The sequence below is a fragment of the Drosophila bipectinata genome, chromosome 3R (genome assembly GCF_030179905.1).
Source record: "Drosophila bipectinata strain 14024-0381.07 chromosome 3R, DbipHiC1v2, whole genome shotgun sequence".
Classification (NCBI taxonomy): domain Eukaryota; kingdom Metazoa; phylum Arthropoda; class Insecta; order Diptera; family Drosophilidae; genus Drosophila; species Drosophila bipectinata.
In genome coordinates, this window is record NC_091739.1 from 11,565,119 (window position 1) to 11,587,858 (window position 22,740).

Below are 22,740 nucleotides of genomic sequence, written 5' to 3' on the forward strand. Positions count from 1 at the left end.
AAATATTGTTTTAAAACTTTATTTCATTTTATATTATATTGGTTTTTTTTCCTTTTGTGTACTTGTAAATTGTATAATTAACACTAAAATACTTATTTAAACATATTTCCATATTCAATCGGTTTTTTATTCATTCATTTTTTTTTTTTCAAAAGTTTACGAGTTAGTTTTTCGATTTTTTTGTTTTGTTTTGTTATTTGTTTGGGCGATTCATACTTTTGTTTACTTAATTCCATTATACATAGATTTTGTTGTGGTTTATATAGATCCAGCAATTGAAACGCTCAAACCGTAAGCGTTAGTAAATAAATTTAACTTAGTCGCTATTTAAGTGTTTCGCTTCCATACTATAATTTAGTTTTTAATTCATGCAGCCCATATCTATCCACTCTCCGCGTACATATATTTTAAATTCCGACACATTAAACATATACAATATTTAAAATAGATTTCTTCCATTTGTATCGTTTTTTGTGTTTAATTATTTTATCAATTGTGTGTATGGATGTGTGTTGTTTATATATTTAAGAAATTTTATTCATTTCTTTATTTATATTCCTTTTGATTTGTTTATGTTGCTGGGCTTATAAATTAGCTTCGAATCTAATGCTAATATACGTCTCGGGCTGTATCTCGTTTCGGGGATAAAGGATGAAAGCACGGACATATACAATGTAAATATTTATATTAAATATTCTATTTCTATGCACTTTATAGACTTTTGTTTGTACAGCATTTTATCATGTTTTTTAACTGTGATATTTTGAAGTAAACGTTTTAATTAGGTTATGTTTCTACAATTTTTTGCTTTTGCTGCCATTATGAAATATTCAATATATATATATATTCTTTATATGCATATTAAACAGCTAAATCTTATAGTTATGCGCGTAGCTATTTTGCAATAAATTAGTGCATACAATAGGCTACAATCTGTATCTGATTTTGTTCTATATATAATGTATACATATAGCATTCTATGCACACAATGCTTTTGGGAAATTGAAACGAGCTGACACACACTCTACACAAAAATAAAGAAAATCGTACAGATAGAATATTGCTCGCCATTGGAAGGAACTTAAACAACGATCTTCATTTAGTTTCTCAGTTTGGTTAATTAATAATAAATACAAACGCATACGACATTAAAAGTTGAATTAAAGACCCGAAATAATACAACAAATACTCTTTAAACTTTAAACAAACAAACACAGTCACAGGGCCAAAAGACAGAATAAAAGCATAAAAAATAGGACACAAAGTGCCAAGTTTACAATTTTTACAATGAGAATTTAAAAGAATATATAGTACATACAATTTAAGGGGAGCGAAGAGCTAAATGAATACGATCTAGAAACTAGACATTGGTGCCTTTTAAAAAAGTGTGCATGTGTACAGACGCGTGCGAGTTAAAGACTATCCATATACATGTCCAATAATGCTAACTATATACTCAACTAGGTGTTATGCATATCATTATAAATATGATTTCTTTCATTCATATTTTGCTTGCCTTCGATTTGTTTTGCTCCGATTGCTGTGGAGCGATTTTCTGATTTTCTGTCGCGCCTTGCTTAACAAAAAATGATTTCTTTCTACAAATATTATTATTATTATATTATAATTTTTTAATTTAATAAGCACATGATCGATCTTTTTTTGTATAAATAGAGGGCTGGTGAATTGGGGGGCTTTTGAGGTGTAAGGTTTGGTGTTTTGTGAGCGCTTTTGCCTCGTTGCAACAACTAAACTAAACAAAAGACTCACTTAACTTGTTGCATATGTTTGCATAGATGTTAAACATTACTTTAAGTATATTTGCTTGTTCATTAAGGTTTGCAGCTGCTGTTGCATGGTTTTTCAATTCATTTCAGTACTTTTCAGTAAGATACTCCACTGCTCTGTTTCCTTCCATATTAAAACCGAAACCCTTATGGGTTGAATTCTTCATCGAAAGTTAAAGCCAAGCATTAGAATACAACAATGAAATTAACTTAACTATTAACTAAAAGCGAATAATTCAAATAGAAGGACAGCAGCAGGGACAAGGACATTCATCATTCGACATATTCCCAGTTGTACATTTCAACAAAAATCTTGCATGTTTCTTGTCTATTATATTTAAGAGCTTTTGTTTTTGTTTCGCTTTTCTCTATTTTTTGTTTTTTAGTTTCATACATGCGTTAAATGTTAAATACTTTATGCTTATGTATCAAGGATTTCTACTACCGCGTTCTTATTATTTTTTTTTTGTTTTTAAATCTGTGTGGTATGGTGTTGTTAGCATTCAGAAGTTGTTGTTGCCATTGCTGAGCAGATTGGAGGCGGCCGCCCCAAGAGCAGCTGCCGCTATGGATGCAGCTGAGGAGCTGCCAGATCCATTGGAGGCCGCAGCCGCCACCACAGCTGCCACAGCGGCTGCTACCGTGCTGAGATGCTGCTGCTGCTGTTGCTGGTGATGTTGTTATGGCATGAAATAGTCCGGATGATCTGTGTCTTTCTCGAACCGCTTGGCCTCCTCGTGCATACTCTCCTTGATCTTCAGAATGGCCGCAGATTCCGTTTGATCGTTCTCGCCAGGTCCGCCGAATCCGCCTAGGTTATAGTCGCCCATGCCACTGCCGGAATCTTCGCGCGGCGTTCCTGGTCCTCCGTTAGCTGGTGAGTTCTTCATGCCGTCCAATCCGGTGCCGTCTGGTCCGCCTCCGCCGTTAAGTACGGGACCCATAGAGTTGGGCCCACCACCCATAGGACCCATGCCGCCGGGCCCTCCTCCTCCGCCACCACCGTCTGGACCGCCGCCCATGGGGAACTCGGGTTTCATCAAAGCATACATGCTGTCACCAGGTCCGCCAACAGGTCCACCTTGCGTGTTATCTTGCGGAGACGGCATTATTGGCGTTCCCGGTCCTGGCGGTCCATTTGATCCGGGACCTGGTCCATAGTTTCCTGGTGACGACGACGAATACGCATTTAGAGGCGCCGATGCATTAGGCTGCCATTGTGGTGGCCTGCCGCCCGCTCCCCCCATTCCCATTGGGGGCATTCCGCCAGGTCCTGGTGCCGGACCTCGCATTCCGGGCCCGCCGTAGCCCATAGGTCCCATGCCGCCGGGTCCTCGAGGCGGATTCATGCGGGGATTCATTGGACCCATGCCTCCACCGGGCCGTGTTGGGTCCATACTGTTGGGCATCATGGGCTGGCCAGGTGGCCCGTTGAACTCATTGCCCATGCCCTGCATACGAACGCCGGGGCGAGGACCACCGGGATAGCGTGGTCCGCCCATGAACGGCGGCTGGCCGGGCATCATCTGCGATGGCGGCGGCTGTGGGCTGGAGGCGTGCGTGGGAGGTGATGGCCTCATTGTCGAGTTGGGAAAGAAGCCGGGACCCATCGGTCCACCGGGCCCCATTGGTCCGCCATCGCCACCGGGCGGCATCTGGCCGAGGGGACTGGGAGCTGGTCCGCCGGCATTGTGGGGGCCACCGGGTCCGATGCCATTGACACCGTAACCGGAGCTGACGAAGCCGTAGTCATGGAAGGCCTTGGCCTCTGAGCTGTGGTCGCACTGGTCCCGACGCTCGGGCGCCGCGCAGTACAGGTCCCAGAAGACGCACCACCAAGTATGCAGGAATCCTGGAGGCTCCCCGAGCGTTATGTTCTTCTCCCACCGGATCTCCGAAAGGAATGTCTGTGCCGCCTTCTGGGCGCCGACGTGGAGCAGATACTCGTACACATATAGCGCCAGTTTTTCACGGGCCTGGGCATCCGATGGCACCGCCGATGTCTTTGACTTGCCGTACATTTTGTGATGTTGCTGGTGTGTAGCTGTAGGCTGTAGCTGTAGCTGCTGCTGGTGTTGTTATTGTTATTGGTATTGCTGCTGGGTAAGGTGGTTTTGGTTTTGGTTCGGGCTGTTTTCTCTTCTTCTTTCCGTTGGTAGTTTGTTCACTTTTCGTCTACCAACTTCCACCTTATTTAAATTTATACTTTTATGTACTTTTCGAGGCTCTTGCTTTTTCCTCCTCTTCTTGTGCTGCTGCTGCTGCTACTTCTGCTTCTTCTTCTTCTTCTTCTACTGGTGCTGCTGCTGCTACTGCTGGTGTTGTTGTTGTTTTTTAATTGGCCGCGCTTTGGGCTCACGCAGCCGTTCTCCGCCGCTCTATTACTTCCACCATTTTTAATATACAATTTTACTTTAGCCTTTTTGCGATTGGAGTTTAAAACACACTCGGTGCTTTTACTTTTGTATTTTTACAATAAACTTTTTAGCGCGCTCTCGTCGTGTGTCGCCACTTCTTCGTTTTACCGTTTATTTTTTTTTCAGGTATTTTTTGCCTGATTGTTGCTGCTTCTTCTTGCACAACCACTAAAAACAGAAAAAAGCAAATGGGGAGAGAGAGAAAAAGAGCGTAAGTGAGAGAGAGCGACTTTGTGTGTATGTGTGTTGCAAATTTTCGTGTGCCTGTGTGGCGTGCGTGAGTGTACTTGCGTGAGTCGAGAGAGGAGCGCGCGCATTGTCGACAAAACGGCACAAGTGCCACACTGCCTACCAAAATAAACACTCCACCCTAAATCTAATACAAATTAAATACTATTAAATAACCTTTTAATATTCAAAAATAAAGTTTATTAAATCCTAACTATAGATGATTTTATACCCCCTTGTAGCAATAAACATGGGTTTTAAAAATTATATCGAAATGTACATATGTTTATCGATGTTTATTAAAAAAGTTATCGATATATATATTTTTGAATAAAGCTCATCTTAAACCCTTATTTAAATTTATAAGAACCAAAATTAAAATGTCTTTCTAATAACGCAACTTTTCAGAGTCAATGTGATCATAAACTTTTTGAGGTGACTATGGTGCGTCGCTCGTTCCGCCAGGTGAGAAGTATGTGAGTGATGCTCTTGGCCTCTCGGCCCGGTAGGTTGGTAGAAGCAAAAGGTAGCAAAAGGCCAGCAGGCAGCAGGCAGAGTAATCTGTCCGCCCGTCTGTTGACTGCTTATGTGGCTACCGCTGTCAAATGGCTATTCAAATCAAAATCTGTCTATGGAATTTACGGCGGGGCCCTAGTTATTGGCAGCACTGTTGGCTCGGGGAGCGAATGGTTAGCGAGCAAATGACAACAGCTCGTAGAGACAGGCGCGTGGCGATAAGGCCAATTGGCTCTATGGACAGGTGCATCAGTAACTAGGCACTATCCAAAGTTACGAAAAAACTGTACACAACTGGATTTTATCTTCAACTTTTAATAGATTTTTAGAAACATAAGATGTAGATATTGTAGATCCTAATAGATTATCCCATTGGCATGTTCCGGCCATTTAAATATTAGGACCTTTTCTAGAAGACACTCGTTAAGTGTATAATTTTGTAAGGTAGTGTAATGGATCGAAACCACATTTGTTTTCAAGACGATAGAGCGAAACTATAGTAACTGCTGGCTGTTATCATTTCTACTAGGTGTTATCTGGGTCTATTATGAAACTTTTATGAAGCCAAAGAACTATCCAGTTTGGATACAGCGGCTCTCTGCAGCTTTGGCACTCTACTATGATGGCTGGTAATCTTCTGGAGTTCACAGGTCTCTATAGCCAACAACAGCAACAACCAAGGGTTCTTGGTTCTTGGCTCAGAGTCGGATTTGGTTTGATACATAAACTTGCACCAACTACAAAATACCGGTCCATCGCTCTCTTTTCTTCCACACTTCTACGCCGCTCCGGCTGATGTTCGTTGGCTCTGCTGGCGTCGCTGTCGACGTAATTCTTCCCGAAAAGTAGTAGGATCGAAAAACAACAACAAAAAATCTACATTACTACCGATATTTCTCCATTGTTGTTGTCGATTCTAGTGAAGACGTCATCAAATTGGGTACGCGGGTTTTCTCTCGCACGTTCTACTTTTTGCCACACACACTCACTGCCTGCCATACACCTTCACAGATGGTTGTTTGTTTTTTTTTGTGTACTGGATATTTATCTTAGTTTCGTTGGTGTTGCATACGAACCTTTTCTAATGTTTCTTTTGGCAAATAATAATATAATATATTTGTTCGAATGTGTCGTAGTCGTGTGTGTTGTTGATTGCAATTTTATCACAAAATCAACAAGAAACACAAACAGACACAAGTTGAGAGGCTGCTGCTGCTGCTGCTACTTTCGGTTGCTGAGAGACACGGCGAAAGAGCGGCCGCGCGCGGAGAAAGAGAGCTTGAGAGGGGGAGGAACGTTGGCGATAGCGAGAATACGGAATTTTATTACAATCTCATTGATTTTTCGTATTTGCGGCTCCCCGGCTCTTCACATGTTTTGCGCGCATACATATAATTATTTATTATTAAACCGCGCGCTATTTTACTTCGTTTTTCGCTATTTGCACCAGTTCTCTTGGGTCGCGTTGTGTTCGAGCGATCGTGTGATATTTGTGTGATCCGTGTGTGTATGTATATGTTCGAGTGTGTTTTTAATTTCTTTTCTAAACACACTTTTTTTTGCCTTCTGTTGTTGGTGTAATTTTTGCAAGTTTTTTCTTCACACGCCTTTCATTCGGCAATCGCTTTTACTGCCTGTTCGGCTGCTTGTGCTTCTTCTTCCACTAAAAATCGGCTCTTTTTTGCCTGTACGAAATTTTCACATCGAGTTAGTGCGTTGAAATGCATTTTAAATGGCTGTCATTTCAAAGGCAAACACACCATTTACATATTCACTTTGGTTTTAATTATTTATTAATTCGATTAATTCGTTTTTACACAGCAAATAATTCGTATAAATATTTTTGCTGCTACAAGTTGCGTCGTCGTAGGGGTGGAGAAAACATCGGTATTGGGTATCGATGTTTGCCCACGGCGCCATCGATATTTCTTAATTTAGTTTTACCAGATTATTGTCACTTTGCTTTTATTATTTGGCCACACTAGTTTCATACACTATTTAAATTTAATAATAGTTTTTAAAAAATGAGTCGTTAATTATAGACTAGCGTTAGTTTATCGTTCTAAAAGCCCTTGTTTAAGAAAAAAAATATAATTTTAAGGTTATTAATAATACGAAAATAATAAGCATGTGAATATATTGTCAATGTAAACCATACCATTTTTAAAAATTATATTGTTTTCTTATTGGGAATTTTTAAAGATATACAAAAAGTTAATTTTTCAATTTAACTTGAAACCCTTGGTGGTGAAACTGGCTTTTCTTCTGTTAAAACTTAACAGAATATTTTAGGCGGGCGATTTGTTAACAGTACTCCAAATTCGGATTCTGTTTATTTGAAAGGCGTTTAATGCGCAGGATCCATTGCTTGCCGCCAAATGAAAACATCTAGTGTCCTGTGGCATAAACACTTTAGCTTAGTGCAACTGCAACTGTTCGTGGCAACTGAACACGTGCTACGAGTTCTTAAATCGCCTGCAAATTACGCGTTTCTCGTGCTTGTACTAAGACGTGAATTGCATTCTAATAGTTTTTAATTTTTGAAAATATCAAAATGATATTGGTGAGTGAACCATTCAGTTGCTTCTTGGTTGGTTTCAAAAAGAATTATTTTCTGGCGTGTGAACATTTAAAAGTGTTGAAATAAAAAAAATTCAATCATTCTGGATTCGAAAACCATTATAAGAAAATGAATGGATTCAATAATAATTTTAAAAAATGTGTTTGTTTTATCTTATAGTGCTATATAGAATATTGCACTAAAAAGCGACCGTCAAATCGAGTTTCAATGAGCCATTTAGTATGACGTATCGTAAAAATAAACAACATTAAATCACCATTTATGGTACATTTATTTGTGATGTGAAAGTAGAGGACCTCTGCGTTTATTTTTCATATGGCTTCTACAATGAACATTGGCAATGTTGAGGCCTTCGGCCATTCCGGGCATTCAAATGGAACACTTGCCCCCTTTTGGCTGCTCTCCTTTCAGCATCCTTTTTGTGCCCCCCAGTGGGCAATCGTTTACCAAATGAATAATGTCGCTTTCGGGGACTATGCCTCAATTCCCCTTTGTCAATTTTTATTTGACACATTTTATTGGGCCAATCGCTTCAACCGGTAATCCTTTTGCATTTCTAATTCTGTCAAAATCGAGGGCGACACATTTCCCAGGGGTAACATTTTTTCGCATCGCACTCTAAATTGGAATCGAAATCAGATTTTGTGCTGATGCTGATTGTACGGCACTATTGTCTATGGGATGTCTGTGTCACAGCTCTGTTGACTTTTGTTGGCAAACATTAGTTTTTCGCCGATGTTAGCGCAATTTCCAGCCAAACAAACACCCACTCGGGCAAACCCCACCACTGCAAACACATTCAATTAGAAACATTGAATTGCATTGCTTTCAAGGACTTGGGGTATGCAGCTGTTGCCATGAAAGCGGGAAAGTTTGTTCCCCGTGGGGTCGCAAATCTGTATTAATTTAAATTTAATGACTGGAGCGTTAATCCGGCAGATACATAACTCTCGGTAATTGAATTAAGCTTAAATAAATGGCATTACCTTGTTATTTTTATTCGTCTGTTACTAATTGCTTGACATTTTAATGCTTTTTGCAAATTGATTAAAAAGGACTCGAGAATTGAATAATTGCAGGGTGAGCTGAGATATGAGCTGAGATGCATCGTTATTTACAGTAGATACTCCTATAAATTATACTTTACAATATTAATTAAATTAACTAAAGATTTTAATACGATTTAAAATCTTTGTAGTTTAAACAATATTGATTTAAAATATTATTGGAATCCTTTGGATTCGGAATCCAATTTGGTGAGCTTTCACTATAGTATTTTTTCTGCGGCTTAAGCGAATGGAAGAGCGAATCAATTATGGAGGAAATAACTATGTTACCTCTCGCAGCTTCCTGCTCCCTTTTATCCTTCATCCTTGTACCGCCTGTATCGTTGTGCGGAGCAGCTGCAGCTGGATTTTGGCATCGCACTGACGCAAGCATATTTCAGTGGATTGGGAAGCTGAAGCAAGCGGGCAAAAGATATGGGCTCTGTGGTTGTTGCCAGTAAGGATTTATGAAGCACCGCATACTCCGATGGCAGGCGTTTCCGTTTCCGTTTTTGCCTCTTCCGCCTCAGTCGTCTTGTAAGAGAGAGTTCGAGTTCAGTGCAGCTTCAGTCGCTATTTTCAGGTTGCTGCACTTGTAATTCAATTGCCTTGAAAAACGGCAAGCTCTTAAACGATGATTTATAATCGGTGCTTTACCAAATTTAAATTTTTACTCTTACCGTCCAAAAAAGTATACTATGCTATGTAGTTTTTATTTACCAATTTTAAGATATCATTAGGAACATCCCTAGAGCAACAGCCCATATATATTTTATAGCCTAATTAAAGCGTTCTCACCACAGTTAATTAACTTAATTTTGATTAACGCGCCGAAATTACATTTAAATATTTCATTAGCCACAGGAAACTCGGCAAACTTTTCACACGCACAAATACCAAACACACACACACACATGCGTACTCATTTATGCACACATTCACACTTCGGCCACCGCAACTGAATGTCCACGGTTGAATGAAAAAATAACGGCACATGGCATGGGAGAAAAAAAATGGAGGACAGAGGAAGGACCGGAAACGGGAAAATCAGCATACATTTTTTGCAATTTTCATAAACGCATGAACATGGAAAACGAAAAAGTTTCCTTTCTGCCGGCCAGACCTAAATATAGTTTAAACCAATGATGGCACCTTCCCCACGAGACTCTTGTGTCCAGGTCCTTGCGGAGGAGCAGACCCAAGCAGCAGAGAGAAGCAGCTCCAAGCCAAATTGGAAGCCAGAAGCCAGAGTGTAAACACAGGGAAATACCAGATGAATGGAAACAGGGCCAGTGAGAAGCCCGAAGAGAAACCAGAACGAAGCAGCCAAGTGTGAAACGCAACCTGCGGATGGGGAAATGGGAAAATGCGTCGTACAGCGAAGGGCATACATGTAAAGGGAGGAAGGACTCAGTAGCGAATGGTTATACAATCATGATGATGTGAAATGGAAACCCTTCGCCCAAAAACGTTTAGCATTTCAGGTGCAAGTTTTTATAGCAACTAGGTCATTAGGCACAAGGCTTTAAAGACCTGAGGCACGGTTATTTAAAATACTTAATAAAAAATACTAAAATAATATAATATTTTAAATACTACATACTGCATAAGATCCTTATTTTGTGAAAATGTAACAAATGAAAACCATTAAGCAGAAAAGTTCAGAAAACATGAAGGCTGCCCAAAGTAACGACCAATGTCTCTGCCATTTTGTGATTTCGGTTTCCGCTAGAGTCCTTGAATATCCTTGCATTTTGTATTCCCAGTGTGTGCCTTCTGCGGCCAGTTGTTTGGCGGTCATGCATGCATCCTGCGCTTCATTTAAAAGTTATTTAGAGTTTCTGCTGATGACATCACACAGGGATATGGTCGACAGGCCGAAAAAGCCAGACCAGGGCGAGGGCAAGCGATGTGCGTGCACAAGGATTATATTCGGTTGAGTGCGTATCGAAGTCAGACCCCGTCCTGCTGAGGGCCAAATTGTGTTCTGCCAGACGGTGACAACCAAAACGAAAACATTGCGAATGTAAACATGAGGTACGTGCGGCCGGATGCGGAGGACATGCAGGCTACGTGCAGCTTGCAACAATAGCATTAAGCTCGCAGAAACTGCAGGCACAATCAACGAAATCTCATTTGCAACAAAAGCCGCATTTTGTCGTATGCAAAATAACAGGGCCGAGTTGGCAAAAGTTTCAGAGACCAGGGCTCAACTCCCTAGGCTTATTTCATGGCCCCAACCGAGCAGGACGGATCCAATTTAGATGGAACTTTGTCTGGGTCATTAGAGCTTGGCTATGCAGTGTGGCAACTCTCACACAGGTCCTTGATTAGTTTTTGCTTTAAATTTTAATCGGAATGCATCGTGTCGCAACAATTTTTTCGTCCTTTACAGCTACAGGATAAGAGAATTAAAGAGAAAAGAAACGTTTATGCAGTGGGAAGTGTGCGTGAAATGGTTATTTGCTGTTGCACTTAATGCATTTCAATTGTTATAATTTGCATGGTAATTTTCGCTTTGGCTCCCAAATGAAATTAGTGAGAATATTTTAATTGCTGGCGGAACGCCGGAATTATGCAAATGCGGCAGGAAAATGCTGTTGGAAAATATGAAAATTTTTGAAGCGCCAGCTTGGCTCTTTGTTTGTTTAAGCTGGAATGGGTTTCTGCGCGAAGCGGCTTAGGAAGAGTTAAATATAGGTTCTTTGGCTTTGCGTTTGGCTTTGCTTCTCGTCCTGGTCCACATCCGTCAGCTAAGCTCCTTTTGCTCGCTTTTGGCCTGTCTCTAGCTCCCCCGGGAGCCTTAATTAATTTTTAAGACATATTTTAGAAGCCCCAGGGGCATGGCTGAGGGGAGAACATAAAGCTTGCGAGTGACAGCTCAAGCGTAGTTGCGCATACGCCGTGTTGTCTGCAGCCACATCTGAGGCAGTTCCGTTGCAGCTCCGGTCTCTCCACACTGACAGTGATTAATTTTCCTATGTTTGCTGCACTTCAGGATAAATTACAAGCTGTGGCCGTCGACATTCTACTAGACAAATACCAACCGTAGTCCGGGCCCTTCGGAAACTTATACGGAATTCAATCACCTCGAAAGTCACTCTCCGAAATTGGCCAACAAGTTTGACTCACTCTGTTGATCTCGGCTAATGCTCAAAGCCACGGCACGAGGCAGTCGTCTAAACAATTGGCCAAAAGTTTCGTTTCGGTTAAACTAAAGTGTTTGACATGTCCTGGAACCCTTTGGCGAACATACATGGGGATATATGCATATGGTGGATGCGAAATGTGCACAAAAGTTTGCATTGAGTGGGTGGAAGGTGAGGTCCTTGGGACGTGGCAGATGTTAACTTTAAGCAGCCAAAGTTACCCTCCTTTCGTGCGAACTTTGTTGACTTTTCAATTGATGTGCAACTTAATCCAGATGGGGCATTACTTTAATCCTTTTTACTCAACCTCCTGTGGTTGTGGTTTTCTCAATAGGTTTCATCTAGTAATCGGGCTGGATTGCCGGCCAAATATAAAAGTAAGACATTTACTTTAAATACCCAGGAGTTCGTTTAAAAACTTTGCAATCAACAGATGCTGCTGGGGGAGTTGTAAAAGAAAAAGTTTGCAATGAGACATTTGTTTTTCTATATCTTTTTAATAAAGTTTCTAGCTTTAGATTTTATGAACCTTTAAATTAGAAACTTTTATCCCAGTCATGATTGGGTGTACACGTCCCTAAGATATATCCTTCTTAAAATAATTGAATCAGCTTGCATTGAAGCTCTCCCCGGGGCTTAAGCTTTTTAATCCTGCAATGCAGCAACATCTGCTTAAATGGCAGCTTCCAAATCATTCTCCGCTGGCATCCATCAAATAGAAACCAGGACGAGAACGGAGCCGGGCCGGGGGGAATCGAAAGCGGATAGAGCTTAGCTTCTCTCCATGCAGTCACTTAATAATTCATAAACATCAATCAGAGCTCTGGTCCCAGTCCCAGAGCCAGTCACAGTCCCAGGCACTGGCGTTGCATCAGCCATGTCATGTCATGGCAGCTGCCTTGTTAGAAGGTTTCTAGCCATATGCTCCGCCCCCCGATGGCCACTCCCCCGGCCTATCAGCAAAATGTGGGCCAAAATCTCACACCCCTTTGCTGTTAGTGCTTTTGGACCTGCATTAGTAAACATTTTGTTGTCAGCGCTCGTCATTTACTGTCATCAGTAGACGAGTCAACACTAGTCACACACCCGGCGATGCACTTCAGGGGCGTTACCAGATAGAGAGGGAGCGTCTAGTCTGCCACACAAAAAAGAACAAAAGATTTTAATGGCTTTTACAGGAATTAAAAGGCTGCAAGTTGGTTTTTGTGTTGGTTTAACTTTCTCCCCGCACACACAAACAAAAAACTTTACAATTTGGCATTCCCCAGGACCTCCCAGGACCAGAACACAGGATGGGGAAATGAACACTGAAAGGGAATGCAAATGAACATACTTGTATTTGCATTCCGTTGACATTCCGAATTAATGATGCAAAATGTTTGCAATACCAGGCCGTGCACTTTTATCGCTAAATAAATATCACGCATACGCACCGTATCACATGCTTTCATTGTTCGCTGTTGCGGGTTTTAAAACAAATGGCATCGAAATGGCATAAATAGTTGCGAGTTGGCTAAATTAAACAGCAAGTATTGATCAAGTAAACATTGTAAATGAATATTTAAACGATTCTAATTATGAAAAGCCATAAAGGTATTGGTTTAAATGATATTTGAAAAAATATAGTGTTTAAAAGCTAAATTAAATTTTGCCAACTGGCACAAATTAATCAAGCGAAAAGTTTATTTGTTCTCGGAGTCATCTACATACTGCAACTCCTCCCTTGCATTTCAATTTATTTATCTACCAGAGACGACTCATAAATCACTGCAAAGCCCCGTAATGCAATTGAAATCGATGTTCTCGCACAGCTTGGCCGGAACATATGTGTCAGGATAAGGCTGTGGGGTGTTGTAAGTTCTGATTGAATTTTCAGCTGCAGATTCCAGACCCGGGCTCAAGGCACTGCCTTCTCCACAATGGCGATGACACGGGTATATTGCCTCGGGCACGTCTCATCCAATCACCCCATCACAATCGCAATCACGGCCTCCATCGCTGACCAGACAACAAATTTGCAGCCAAAGTGCAGGCCCTGCCTTTGTCCACATTCTTGTATATTTATGTATTATGTATCTCCCAGGACTATCAAGAAACTCATTGAGGCACAGACTGCAAACAAAATGACCAAACACGTTCCCTTCATGTCCTCCTGCCCTCCTCACCTTTTGCCTTTGCCCGGCTGGCAGAAAAATGCAGGCTAAAATCATTTCAAATTATAAACACGATGCCGTTGAGGGTCCCTTTTGAGGCGGGTCAGTCGCTACGTGTCCTTGCTGTGATTTGAATACCCATTCCCAAAGGAAGGATATTCTTTATTTGATTTTGATATTCAATTATTTTCAAATAATAATAAAATAAAATATGCATATCCTTTTCTTTTGCTGTCTTTGCTTTTTTTTAAGGAATTTCAATGCTTTTTCTTTTTTGAAAGCATCTTTTTTTTTTTTACGTGTCTTGGCTTTTTATAGTCAAATGAAAATAAATGAAATGAATTTGTGAGATTTGATTTTATGGTGTCGCTTCGTCGAGACTCTCAAAATGTGACTACTTTTTTATGGTTTCTGCTGTTTTTTGCAGGAACTCGTCCTGCAGCAGCTGCTGTGACAGTTTGTGCAGTTTTTGCTTTTTGCTGTTTAGCGCTTTCAAGCGGACAAACTGAGTGTTGCATAGTTATAGCCTCTGTGTTCTAATTCTCCCTCAACTCCCCTATTTTTTTTCTCACTTTTTTCTCCCCCTGGCTGGTTTTTTTTTTCGTTTTAAACTTTTCCAGTTATAATCTACTTATGAAGTAGGTAACAACGTTTTTTATTAAGAATGGACAGTGCGTAAAAAACAGAATGCAGACAATTTTGGAAGCTTTCAAAGTTTTTCAAGTTTTGTTAGTTAAGGGGAAAAGATATTATTTGGGAGTGAAGGAAAATCAGAAAACTATTTACAATGTGGCATAAGTTAGTTCATCATAATATTTTCATTTCAGCTTTCAGTCTTTTAATAAAAAAAATAAAATAGAAAAAAGTTTCATTTAATTTACGGTTGATTTGTTTTGGCCAATTAAAAGTGGTGTAAGCCATAAGAGCTTCTCTTCACAGCCTCAGAGGTAATTTAAATATTTCATGGAGAACAATCAACTGCACCATTCTCCTAAAGTCGGTTATTTATATACTTGTCTGGGCTATTTCTCTTGATTCTCTTGAATGACTTTGAATGCAAAAATCCACTTGCAATCCTTTCAGGCAATTTAAGGGATATATTTCGCATCAGTATGCAAGGAGGAAAATGGCCCCCATCACTATTTCCAATATTTCGAATAGAAGGGCTCTACTCCGACTGCACTCTGAGTTGGTGGAAATTTATTTGAATGGCCAGTCGAGAGGCATCTTGAGTCCGGCTGAGAAAACACGAGGATATGGGTATTCCAGGGTTTGTTTGGCCATCAGCTCAGCGTCCATTAGTGGCTGGATGCTAATGGACGTTAATAAGGCGTTAAATTGCCTAATTGTCGGTTATTGCTCTCATAGCGATAAGGTTCCAAGGGGGAGCCATATTTTGCATGGCCACGTTCTCGACTCGACTGCATCTTCAGAATTTATGCACTGAAAGCAAATTCTAGTAGATCAGAAATCAGTCGTATATACAAGAGACCGTTGCTAAACTAAAAGCTACAAATTATATTTAAAATGCATTTTTTTTCTCACCATGTAAATTCTTTGTAAAGGACTACAACTTGGCCGGGGTGCTTTATCCTTAAAGCCCAGTTAAGCCAGCTTTCTCTTGGCTTGCCTCTCCATCATCCTCTGTGGCGTGTTGCAGGGGCAAGCAAATTTTCTGCTGCTGCTCAAAATGCAATGCAGGGAATGCAATATAAGCGATGCCAGAGCTTCTGAATGAAAACAGCCGATGGTGCACTTACGACACCATTGAAAAGCCCTAAAGTAAAGCCCACAGAATATAAATACATTGTAGACTCATTGCATAAATCAGTTTTCCATAATATACGAGAGAACAATAACCACAACTAATTTAAACAAAAACAGGGCAATTAAAATGATTCTCGTATTTAATTATTTTATGTATTTATGAGGCCAGTCTCCGCTCGTTTCTACAAATTATACACCATGAAAATAATCCGAATTAAAGCTTTTAGGAATATTAAATTTAATAGCCGAAGGTTGCATTTTTCATGGCCTTTAAAGAGAAATACAATTTATTTATATGCAATTGCAGGTAGCACCCATTCATAAGGAGTGGTTGAGTGCATTTCCAGCCTGTCAGAGGCTGCTTTAAGGATTTTTCATGTTTCAGTTTTTGGCTGTTATTTTTGTTGTTTTCTGTTTTTTTGAAAAACATTTCAGTTTCATTTTTATTTTTGTGGCAAACTGCCAAATTGTTTGGTGGGCGGACACTTCACAGCGGGCTGCAGAGTGGAGTGCTCAGAGCTCGGTTGCCATTTCTGGCGGTGCTCCCAATTCGAAAAAAGGGGGCGGTATACACCCATACAGCAGGATGGTTGACTGCCCAGTGGGTGGTAGGTGGGGTGGAGACTTACGGCCATGGCCGTTGTGAATTGTGACTGCAAATTGGCCTGTCGGTTGTGCGGTGCAATTAAATTTAATTTAGAAAACAGTCGCCCCGAACCGTTTGCAGTTTTGCCTGACGAGCCGAATGCAATTAGCACCGATCCATTGTCCTGCTGGGGTCTGGTCTAGTGTCTTCCAGGATGTGTCGGTAATGGGGCCAACAAGTTAAAGGACAGCTTTTTCAACACTGAAAATAAAAGATGCTAAGAGTTTTCACCAAAATATTTTTCGACTTTTTAAAAAATTCATGTCAAAGATAGTGATTTTTTTGCTCAAAGGACATCAAAGGATTTATGAAGGTGGGAGGTCTCCCCTTTGTTTGGACGCCTCTGCCTTTGGGCCAGCGTCTGGTGTGCGTTTTGTTAGCCTAGTTGGGGCTTCTATTTTTGCATTCTCGACGAGAACTTGAGCCAACAAAAGGTTGGCCGAAAACGAGACCACCCATTCCAAATTTGCTCTTGTTGTGGTTTCGGACTGGCTGGCCAAAAATATAGAGATAGAAAATGGATAGTCAAACCCCCAAGCTTTCCACCCAAGTGTCCAAATTTGCCCCGGGGGAGAACATGGATGAAGTGCACAAATTTGGCAACAACTTTGACGACGAAAAGTCAAGAGTGGGAGGGACACAATAATGCAAATGTGATTTAAGCTAAATGGGTCAGCAATCGGATTTCAATTGGCCATATACCAAATGTCGAATTGATGATCAGAGTGAAAGGAGAAAGTACTTTAAGTACTGTAATGTGGGATTTTATTTGGTAAATGCTTAGCTGAAAAGGACTCGAACTTAAAACTTAAAAAATTTAATAGAAAACACTTCTTAAAACCTTCTCAAAGTAAATATTTACAGTACTCACTTGTATTCGTGACACCCCCTCATTAAACCTTTTTTTTTCAATTGAACTTGGAACTAGTCACAATTGAGGCATAGATCCACCTCAACCAAACCACTCAATCATCTAACAAGTGTCCACAAAGACCTGAAACTTTTCGCGTTTGTCTTACCCGACAGTCACGAACCGAGCTGAACTAAAGCGAACTAAACGCCTCGGAAACATCCGCCACCCGCTCTTAAAACCCAATGAAAGCCCCTGTGAAAACTCAATTCAATTTCCTCTATGAAGACAGACTGACACAGGGACAGACAGCTGCACATTTCCACTTGAGCACTTGCATTTATCGCCTGTCGAACAGTGCAAGTTTTGTTGGTTTTGGCGTCGGTGTGGATGTTGTTCCTGTTCCTGTGGTGCCACTGCTGCAGGCCCTGAATAATGCCCCAAACCCATGGTCGACTTTTATCAGTCGATTTGTACGACGGGCGCCGCACCTACGGAAGAGCTGCGAACTGCCTTTGCTTTATGGCTCTGCCAGAGACTCATTTAAATAAGCTGCCGTTTAAACGGATGCCTCGGAACTGTAACCCCAGCCATTCAATGCACAACTGCTACTGTGGCAAAAAAGTTCAAAAAATTGGAAATGAATACAAAAATTGGTTATTCTCACATTCGTTAATTATAATTATAATAATAATTATATAAGAATTTGTTATCTTTTAGAGTATTCTGATTGGCGTTCAATACATTTTTCACGATTTTGAAGGCGAGCCCCCAGAAAATTTGACAAAAAATCTAAAAAATATTTTGTCGCCAGGCTTTGATGCAGATTGGTGGAGAATCAATATACAAATCGTTTAGGGTATTCCAATCCAGAATCGGATGATAATTTGCAAAGATATGGTGTTCGCTGTGGGTCATATTGTCGTTCTGTGCATTTCCCCATTTTTGAAGGGGTCCATCCAGAAAATTTACCAAAAAATCGAAAAAAAATTTTGTCTCCAGGGTTTGATGCAGATTTGTGGAGAATCGGTATACAAATCGTTTAAGGTACTCCGATCAAGGATCGGATGAAAATTGGCAAAGATATAGCCTTCCCCGGGGTCCATCAAGAAAACTTGAGAAAAAATCCAAAAATATCCCCAGGTTTTGTGCAGATTGTTGAATAATTGTTATCTAAATCGGTACTATCCGCTTTAAAATCGGATGAAAATTGGGAATTATATAAATGTCGTTTGGGAGAAGTGGAACGCTGATTCATTTTATAAATTTTTTAAAATACTCTTGGCAGAAAATATATTGGTTGGCCCACTGTTTTAAGCAGCGCCTTGGTGAACTTTAGCATGAGTTGGCCAAACACAAAGACAAGACCCGCAAGGAACCGACCACAAAAACTGCGAACTACAACAATGGAAACAGCCCTTAACTCAACCTCAATGAGCCGCTTCTGCTCCAGCCGGGCACGGTGGCGTATGAGTAACGTGCGGCTGGGGGCTGTTGTGGGCGAATTTATATAGCATAACTCCGGGGGCTACTTGTTGGATCTTCAAATATTTATGAAAAGTGAAGCAAGTTTTTCATCTGCAACACTGCAGTGGCTTACTTCCCACTTGCTGGCACTGAGAGAATAAATCTTGTGTATATGTGTTTCTTACATATTCTTATATCCGAGAATATTGTATTTTAAATTCACTAAAAATATCCTCAGTGCATTTAAACTTATAGCTACTTTCTGTTTCTGTGTCTGTTTCTTTTTTTTTTGCAGAGGCACTCAAATCTGTGGATATTTATTTGGCGCCGTAAACTCTCCTTCCTGCTCGTCGTGTCTGGCTTGGTGCTGCTCGGCCTCTGGACCTGGGCTATTTTAATCGATACCACATATCCGCCGCCAATCCCCCCCATCTCCGCCGGCACTGAGCAGCAACAGCAGCAGGATACTGGCTATCACCAGGTTCACATCATCCAAAAGCTAATTGCCCAGGCCAATCGAGTCCTGAGGGCGGAGCGCTTGAAGGACAACGTAGCTGCTCAGCAGCTGGGTAACGTGCGATTTCTTCGTCCAACGCAGTCCAAAAAAGCTCCCCTGCCGCTGTCCGAAAGCTATCTATTTGAGCAGGACCGCCTCAAGATCCTGGAGCAACAGCAGCGCCAAAGGAACGCAAACGGAATGGAGGAACTAAACGCTAATGCTGAGGACGATCGAATGCTCACGTCGGCGGAGCGACAGACCCAGTACGAACACGAGCTCCAGCGCATGGGAGTGCCAGTAGTGGCCGGAATCGGGCCAGATGGGCCACGTGCTCCGACCGAGCGCCTGGTCCATCTGGACCTCAAGGGCGCTCCGCCAAAGCTTAGTTTCCTCAAGCAACTACTGCCCATGCTCCGAGCCCTGGGAGCCACTGGTCTGCTTATCGAGTACGAGGACATGTTTCCCTACTCCGGAGTCCTCCAACCACTAGCGGCGCGCAATGCTTACAAGGAGGACGAGCTAAGGGTGAGATTTGTGATCACTTATTCTTAAATATTCTCTACTTTTGAGAGAAATTCCTTTACAGGACTTCCTGGAGACGGCAGCCGTCCATGGCTTAAGCGTAATGCCTCTTGTCCAGACTTTTGGGCACATGGAGTTTGTTTTAAAGCTCTCCGGATTCGAGCAACTCCGTGAACTTGCCGAGAGTCCACAGTCCATCTGCCCCAGCCAGCTGCAGAGTACGGCGCTGTTGGAGCAGATGCTAACCCAGGTGATTGAGTTCCACCTGCAGTGTCTGGGGCAGTCTACCCCTTCGTCAGCAGCTCCACCCGCCGCACCCATCCGATTCACGCACATCCACATTGGCTGCGACGAAGTCCAGCGGATGGGTGAGTGTCCCGCCTGCAGACAGAGACTCCGCAGCGAACTGTTCCTCTCCCACGTGGTGAGTGTGGCTCACTTCATCCGTCGCCACTGGCCCCAGCTGGGCGTCATTATCTGGGATGACCAGTTGAGATCGATGTCCCTCGGTGAACTGCAGCACTCCCAGGTGGGCAGCTATGTGGAGCCGATGGTGTGGGTGTATGCCAGCGACATCTACCGCTTTATACCGCCTCAGTTGTGGGACACCTACGCCAAGATATTCCCCAGCGCCTGGACGGCGTCCGCTTTCAAGGGTGCTTTCGGAGAGAGCCTGTTGGTGCCGCCACTGCAACATCATCTGGAGAACAATATCCGCTGGCTGGCGGTAATCGCCAAAGAGGGCGGCAGGTTCGCCAAGGGTTTGCGGGGAATAGCACTGACCGGGTGGCAGCGGTACGATCACTTTGGCGTGCTCTGCGAACTCCTGCCCGTGGGTATTCCCAGTCTGATGACCTCGCTGTCCACAGCCTCCAAGGGTTATTTCAGCACCAATCCCCGGGATAACGAGCTTCTCAAGGTGCTGCAGTGTGTCTTTCAGCCGGATAGCCGGCGTTCGGGTCGACCCTGGCTGGAACTGCACCCTAACACTCATCACAGCCAGCTGTTTGCGGTGTGCAGCTATCCCGGGCACCTGATCTTCAAGTACGCCCAGCGCTTGTTAGACAAGCTGTCCGAGATTCGGGTCTATTTGCAGCAAACGAAGGACCAAAGCGCCTGGCTCTCCGATTACAATGTGCGCACAATTTTAGTTCGCCACTGAGGGTCCGGGACTTGACTGCCAGGTGGGGATCTGAAATAGTTAAAAATGATCCCGATAATTGTATTCTTCATTATCCAGGACTCCAATGCTAATCGAGGAGCTAAGAACAATGTCCCGGGAGGCTCAACAGCTGCTGTGGGAAGTCTATGACGAGTACACGGTGGCTGAATTCGTGGAGCAGCACATTTACCCCACAATAGAGGCGCTCCAGCGGCAACTGGCCAGTGCGGAGACCCTACTCCACCGACGCACTTGGCCCCAGAGACCACTGCCCCTGGCCCTGAAGCTACAGGAGGACATGGGCCTGGTGACGGATCACCAACAGCACTGAACTGCCAAAAAGCCAGTAATGTCGATACAAAGTGTCCCATTTTAAAAATTTGATTTTCCAAGTGAGTTTTGAGCCGATTTCTCTGAAAATAAATGCAAAAAGAAGTCAAAATACTTGAGATTTAGAAAATAATACAACATACCTTTATTAAATCTTTATTCATGATTATTTTCTTTTAGTTCGATGGGATGTCAAATTATACTCAATTAGTGATGGCGTTTGAAACGCCCAAGCCCAGCACAGATACATATACCTGCTATTTAAATCATCATAATATCCATTTAAAATACTAATAACATTAAATGTTCATTCTAGACCATTTTTTATAACACGATTTATTTCTAAAAGCAAATGATACCGAATACTTTCCATAACATTGTAAGTAAAATTTAAAAAATAAAGAATCTAAGAATAGTCTTCCATTTAAAGGTGTTTTATTTTCTGGAAAGTTAATATAAAAATTAATGTATAGCTCTGTCTCTTCATTTAAAAAAAAAGTTAAGTGTTTAAATGGTAGATAACATAAGATTTAAATTGATCAAAAGATTGGTCACTGACGTTGATTCAAGATTGAGATGGAAATTGAGATTGATTCAAGATTGGAATCCAACGACAAATTCCAAGATCCCGAATATTTTGGCTTTTGGCACAACCTGCCCGGTGCGGTGCCAAACTTTGCATCGTGTTGGTGAGAAAACCACATGGACATCCCAGACTATAAAGCTCCGGCTTGCAGAACAACTCATGTTTTGATTTATGCTCGAAATTGGGAAAGTTCCTACGGCATTTCGAACACTGATTGGTCTTTGGTGGTTCCAACTGATAAGCGCCCCTTTTCACATGCCAGGCAATGTGTTCATACAGCTTGATCCAATATTGTCGTTCTTCCTTTTTCGTAAGAGGTCGGTTTGAAATCCCGTAACGATGAGATGAATCAGCTTGGTTTGGCTGCAACCCTTCCCCGGTTGGTGGTAGCTGCTCTTTTTTCGGAACTTTTTGTGCTGGATGTTGCAAGTCATCCACGTTACGAGGATCCACATTCTCTTTTATCCCAGTTGCATCGAATTGGCGCTTAGAAACACCAGCTTCGACTTTAATTGACTCCACATTTTCCATTTTTTTGAACACGTTTTTTGATGTTAGATTTTTCTGCGTAAATAACTCACATTAGGGTCTGTAGTTCTGTAGTTGTTTAAAAGGTCCGTATAACTAAAATTTACCTGGTTCTTTGATTTTTCTTCCATTTCCTTTCGCAATTTGTTGTAGCAACCCAAAACGGTGCATTTTTCGTTTTTTCCGCATAAAAAAGACATAACGAGAAAAGAAAGTTCTCCCAATTCGAACGGTGCGTGCCAAAGTTGAACAAATGAAGAGTAGAATCGATTAGCGGTCTGGTCACATTGATATTATTGATGACCACAGTTTCAAGTGGTGTGTTTTTTGATAAACACTTTTTTTTAATTAAATTTTTTTTTACAATAAACAACAATAAAAAATGGATAAAGAGAATAATTAGAAAATCAAAGATTTATTTTTGAATTCGTCGTTTGATGATTATTTTCGAAAGGATAATTTTAAGCGAATCTGCACATGCTTTTCGACATATAGTTCACACCACA

General features: G+C 41.7%; 2 protein-coding genes across 2 annotated transcripts; one reads left to right on the forward strand and one right to left on the reverse strand.

Moving 5' to 3' along the window:
- Positions 1-77: 77 nt before the first annotated feature.
- Positions 78-6,845, reverse strand: Ssdp (Sequence-specific single-stranded DNA-binding protein). Its single transcript, XM_017247920.3, has 2 exons — positions 6,025-6,845; positions 78-4,372 (listed from the first exon to the last, which is right to left on the reverse strand). The coding sequence occupies exon 2, from the start codon at positions 3,806-3,808 to the stop codon at positions 2,468-2,470; it is 1,341 nt and encodes a 446-aa protein (XP_017103409.2). The 5' UTR covers positions 3,809-4,372; positions 6,025-6,845; the 3' UTR covers positions 78-2,467.
- Positions 4,823-21,483, forward strand: LOC108130052 (hexosaminidase D). Its single transcript, XM_070282281.1, is given in 6 exon segments — positions 4,823-4,897; positions 18,903-19,631; positions 19,693-20,764; positions 20,767-20,812; positions 20,869-21,182; positions 21,301-21,483. Coding segments are annotated over 5 exon segments (2,124 nt in total). The 5' UTR covers positions 4,823-4,873; the 3' UTR covers positions 21,122-21,182; positions 21,301-21,483.
- Positions 21,484-22,740: the final 1,257 nt, after the last annotated feature.

Coding starts and splice junctions, on each gene's coding strand:
- Ssdp (XM_017247920.3), bottom strand. CDS start 3,808: ATGTACGGCAAGTCAAAGACATCGGCGGTGCCATCGGATGCCCAGGCC.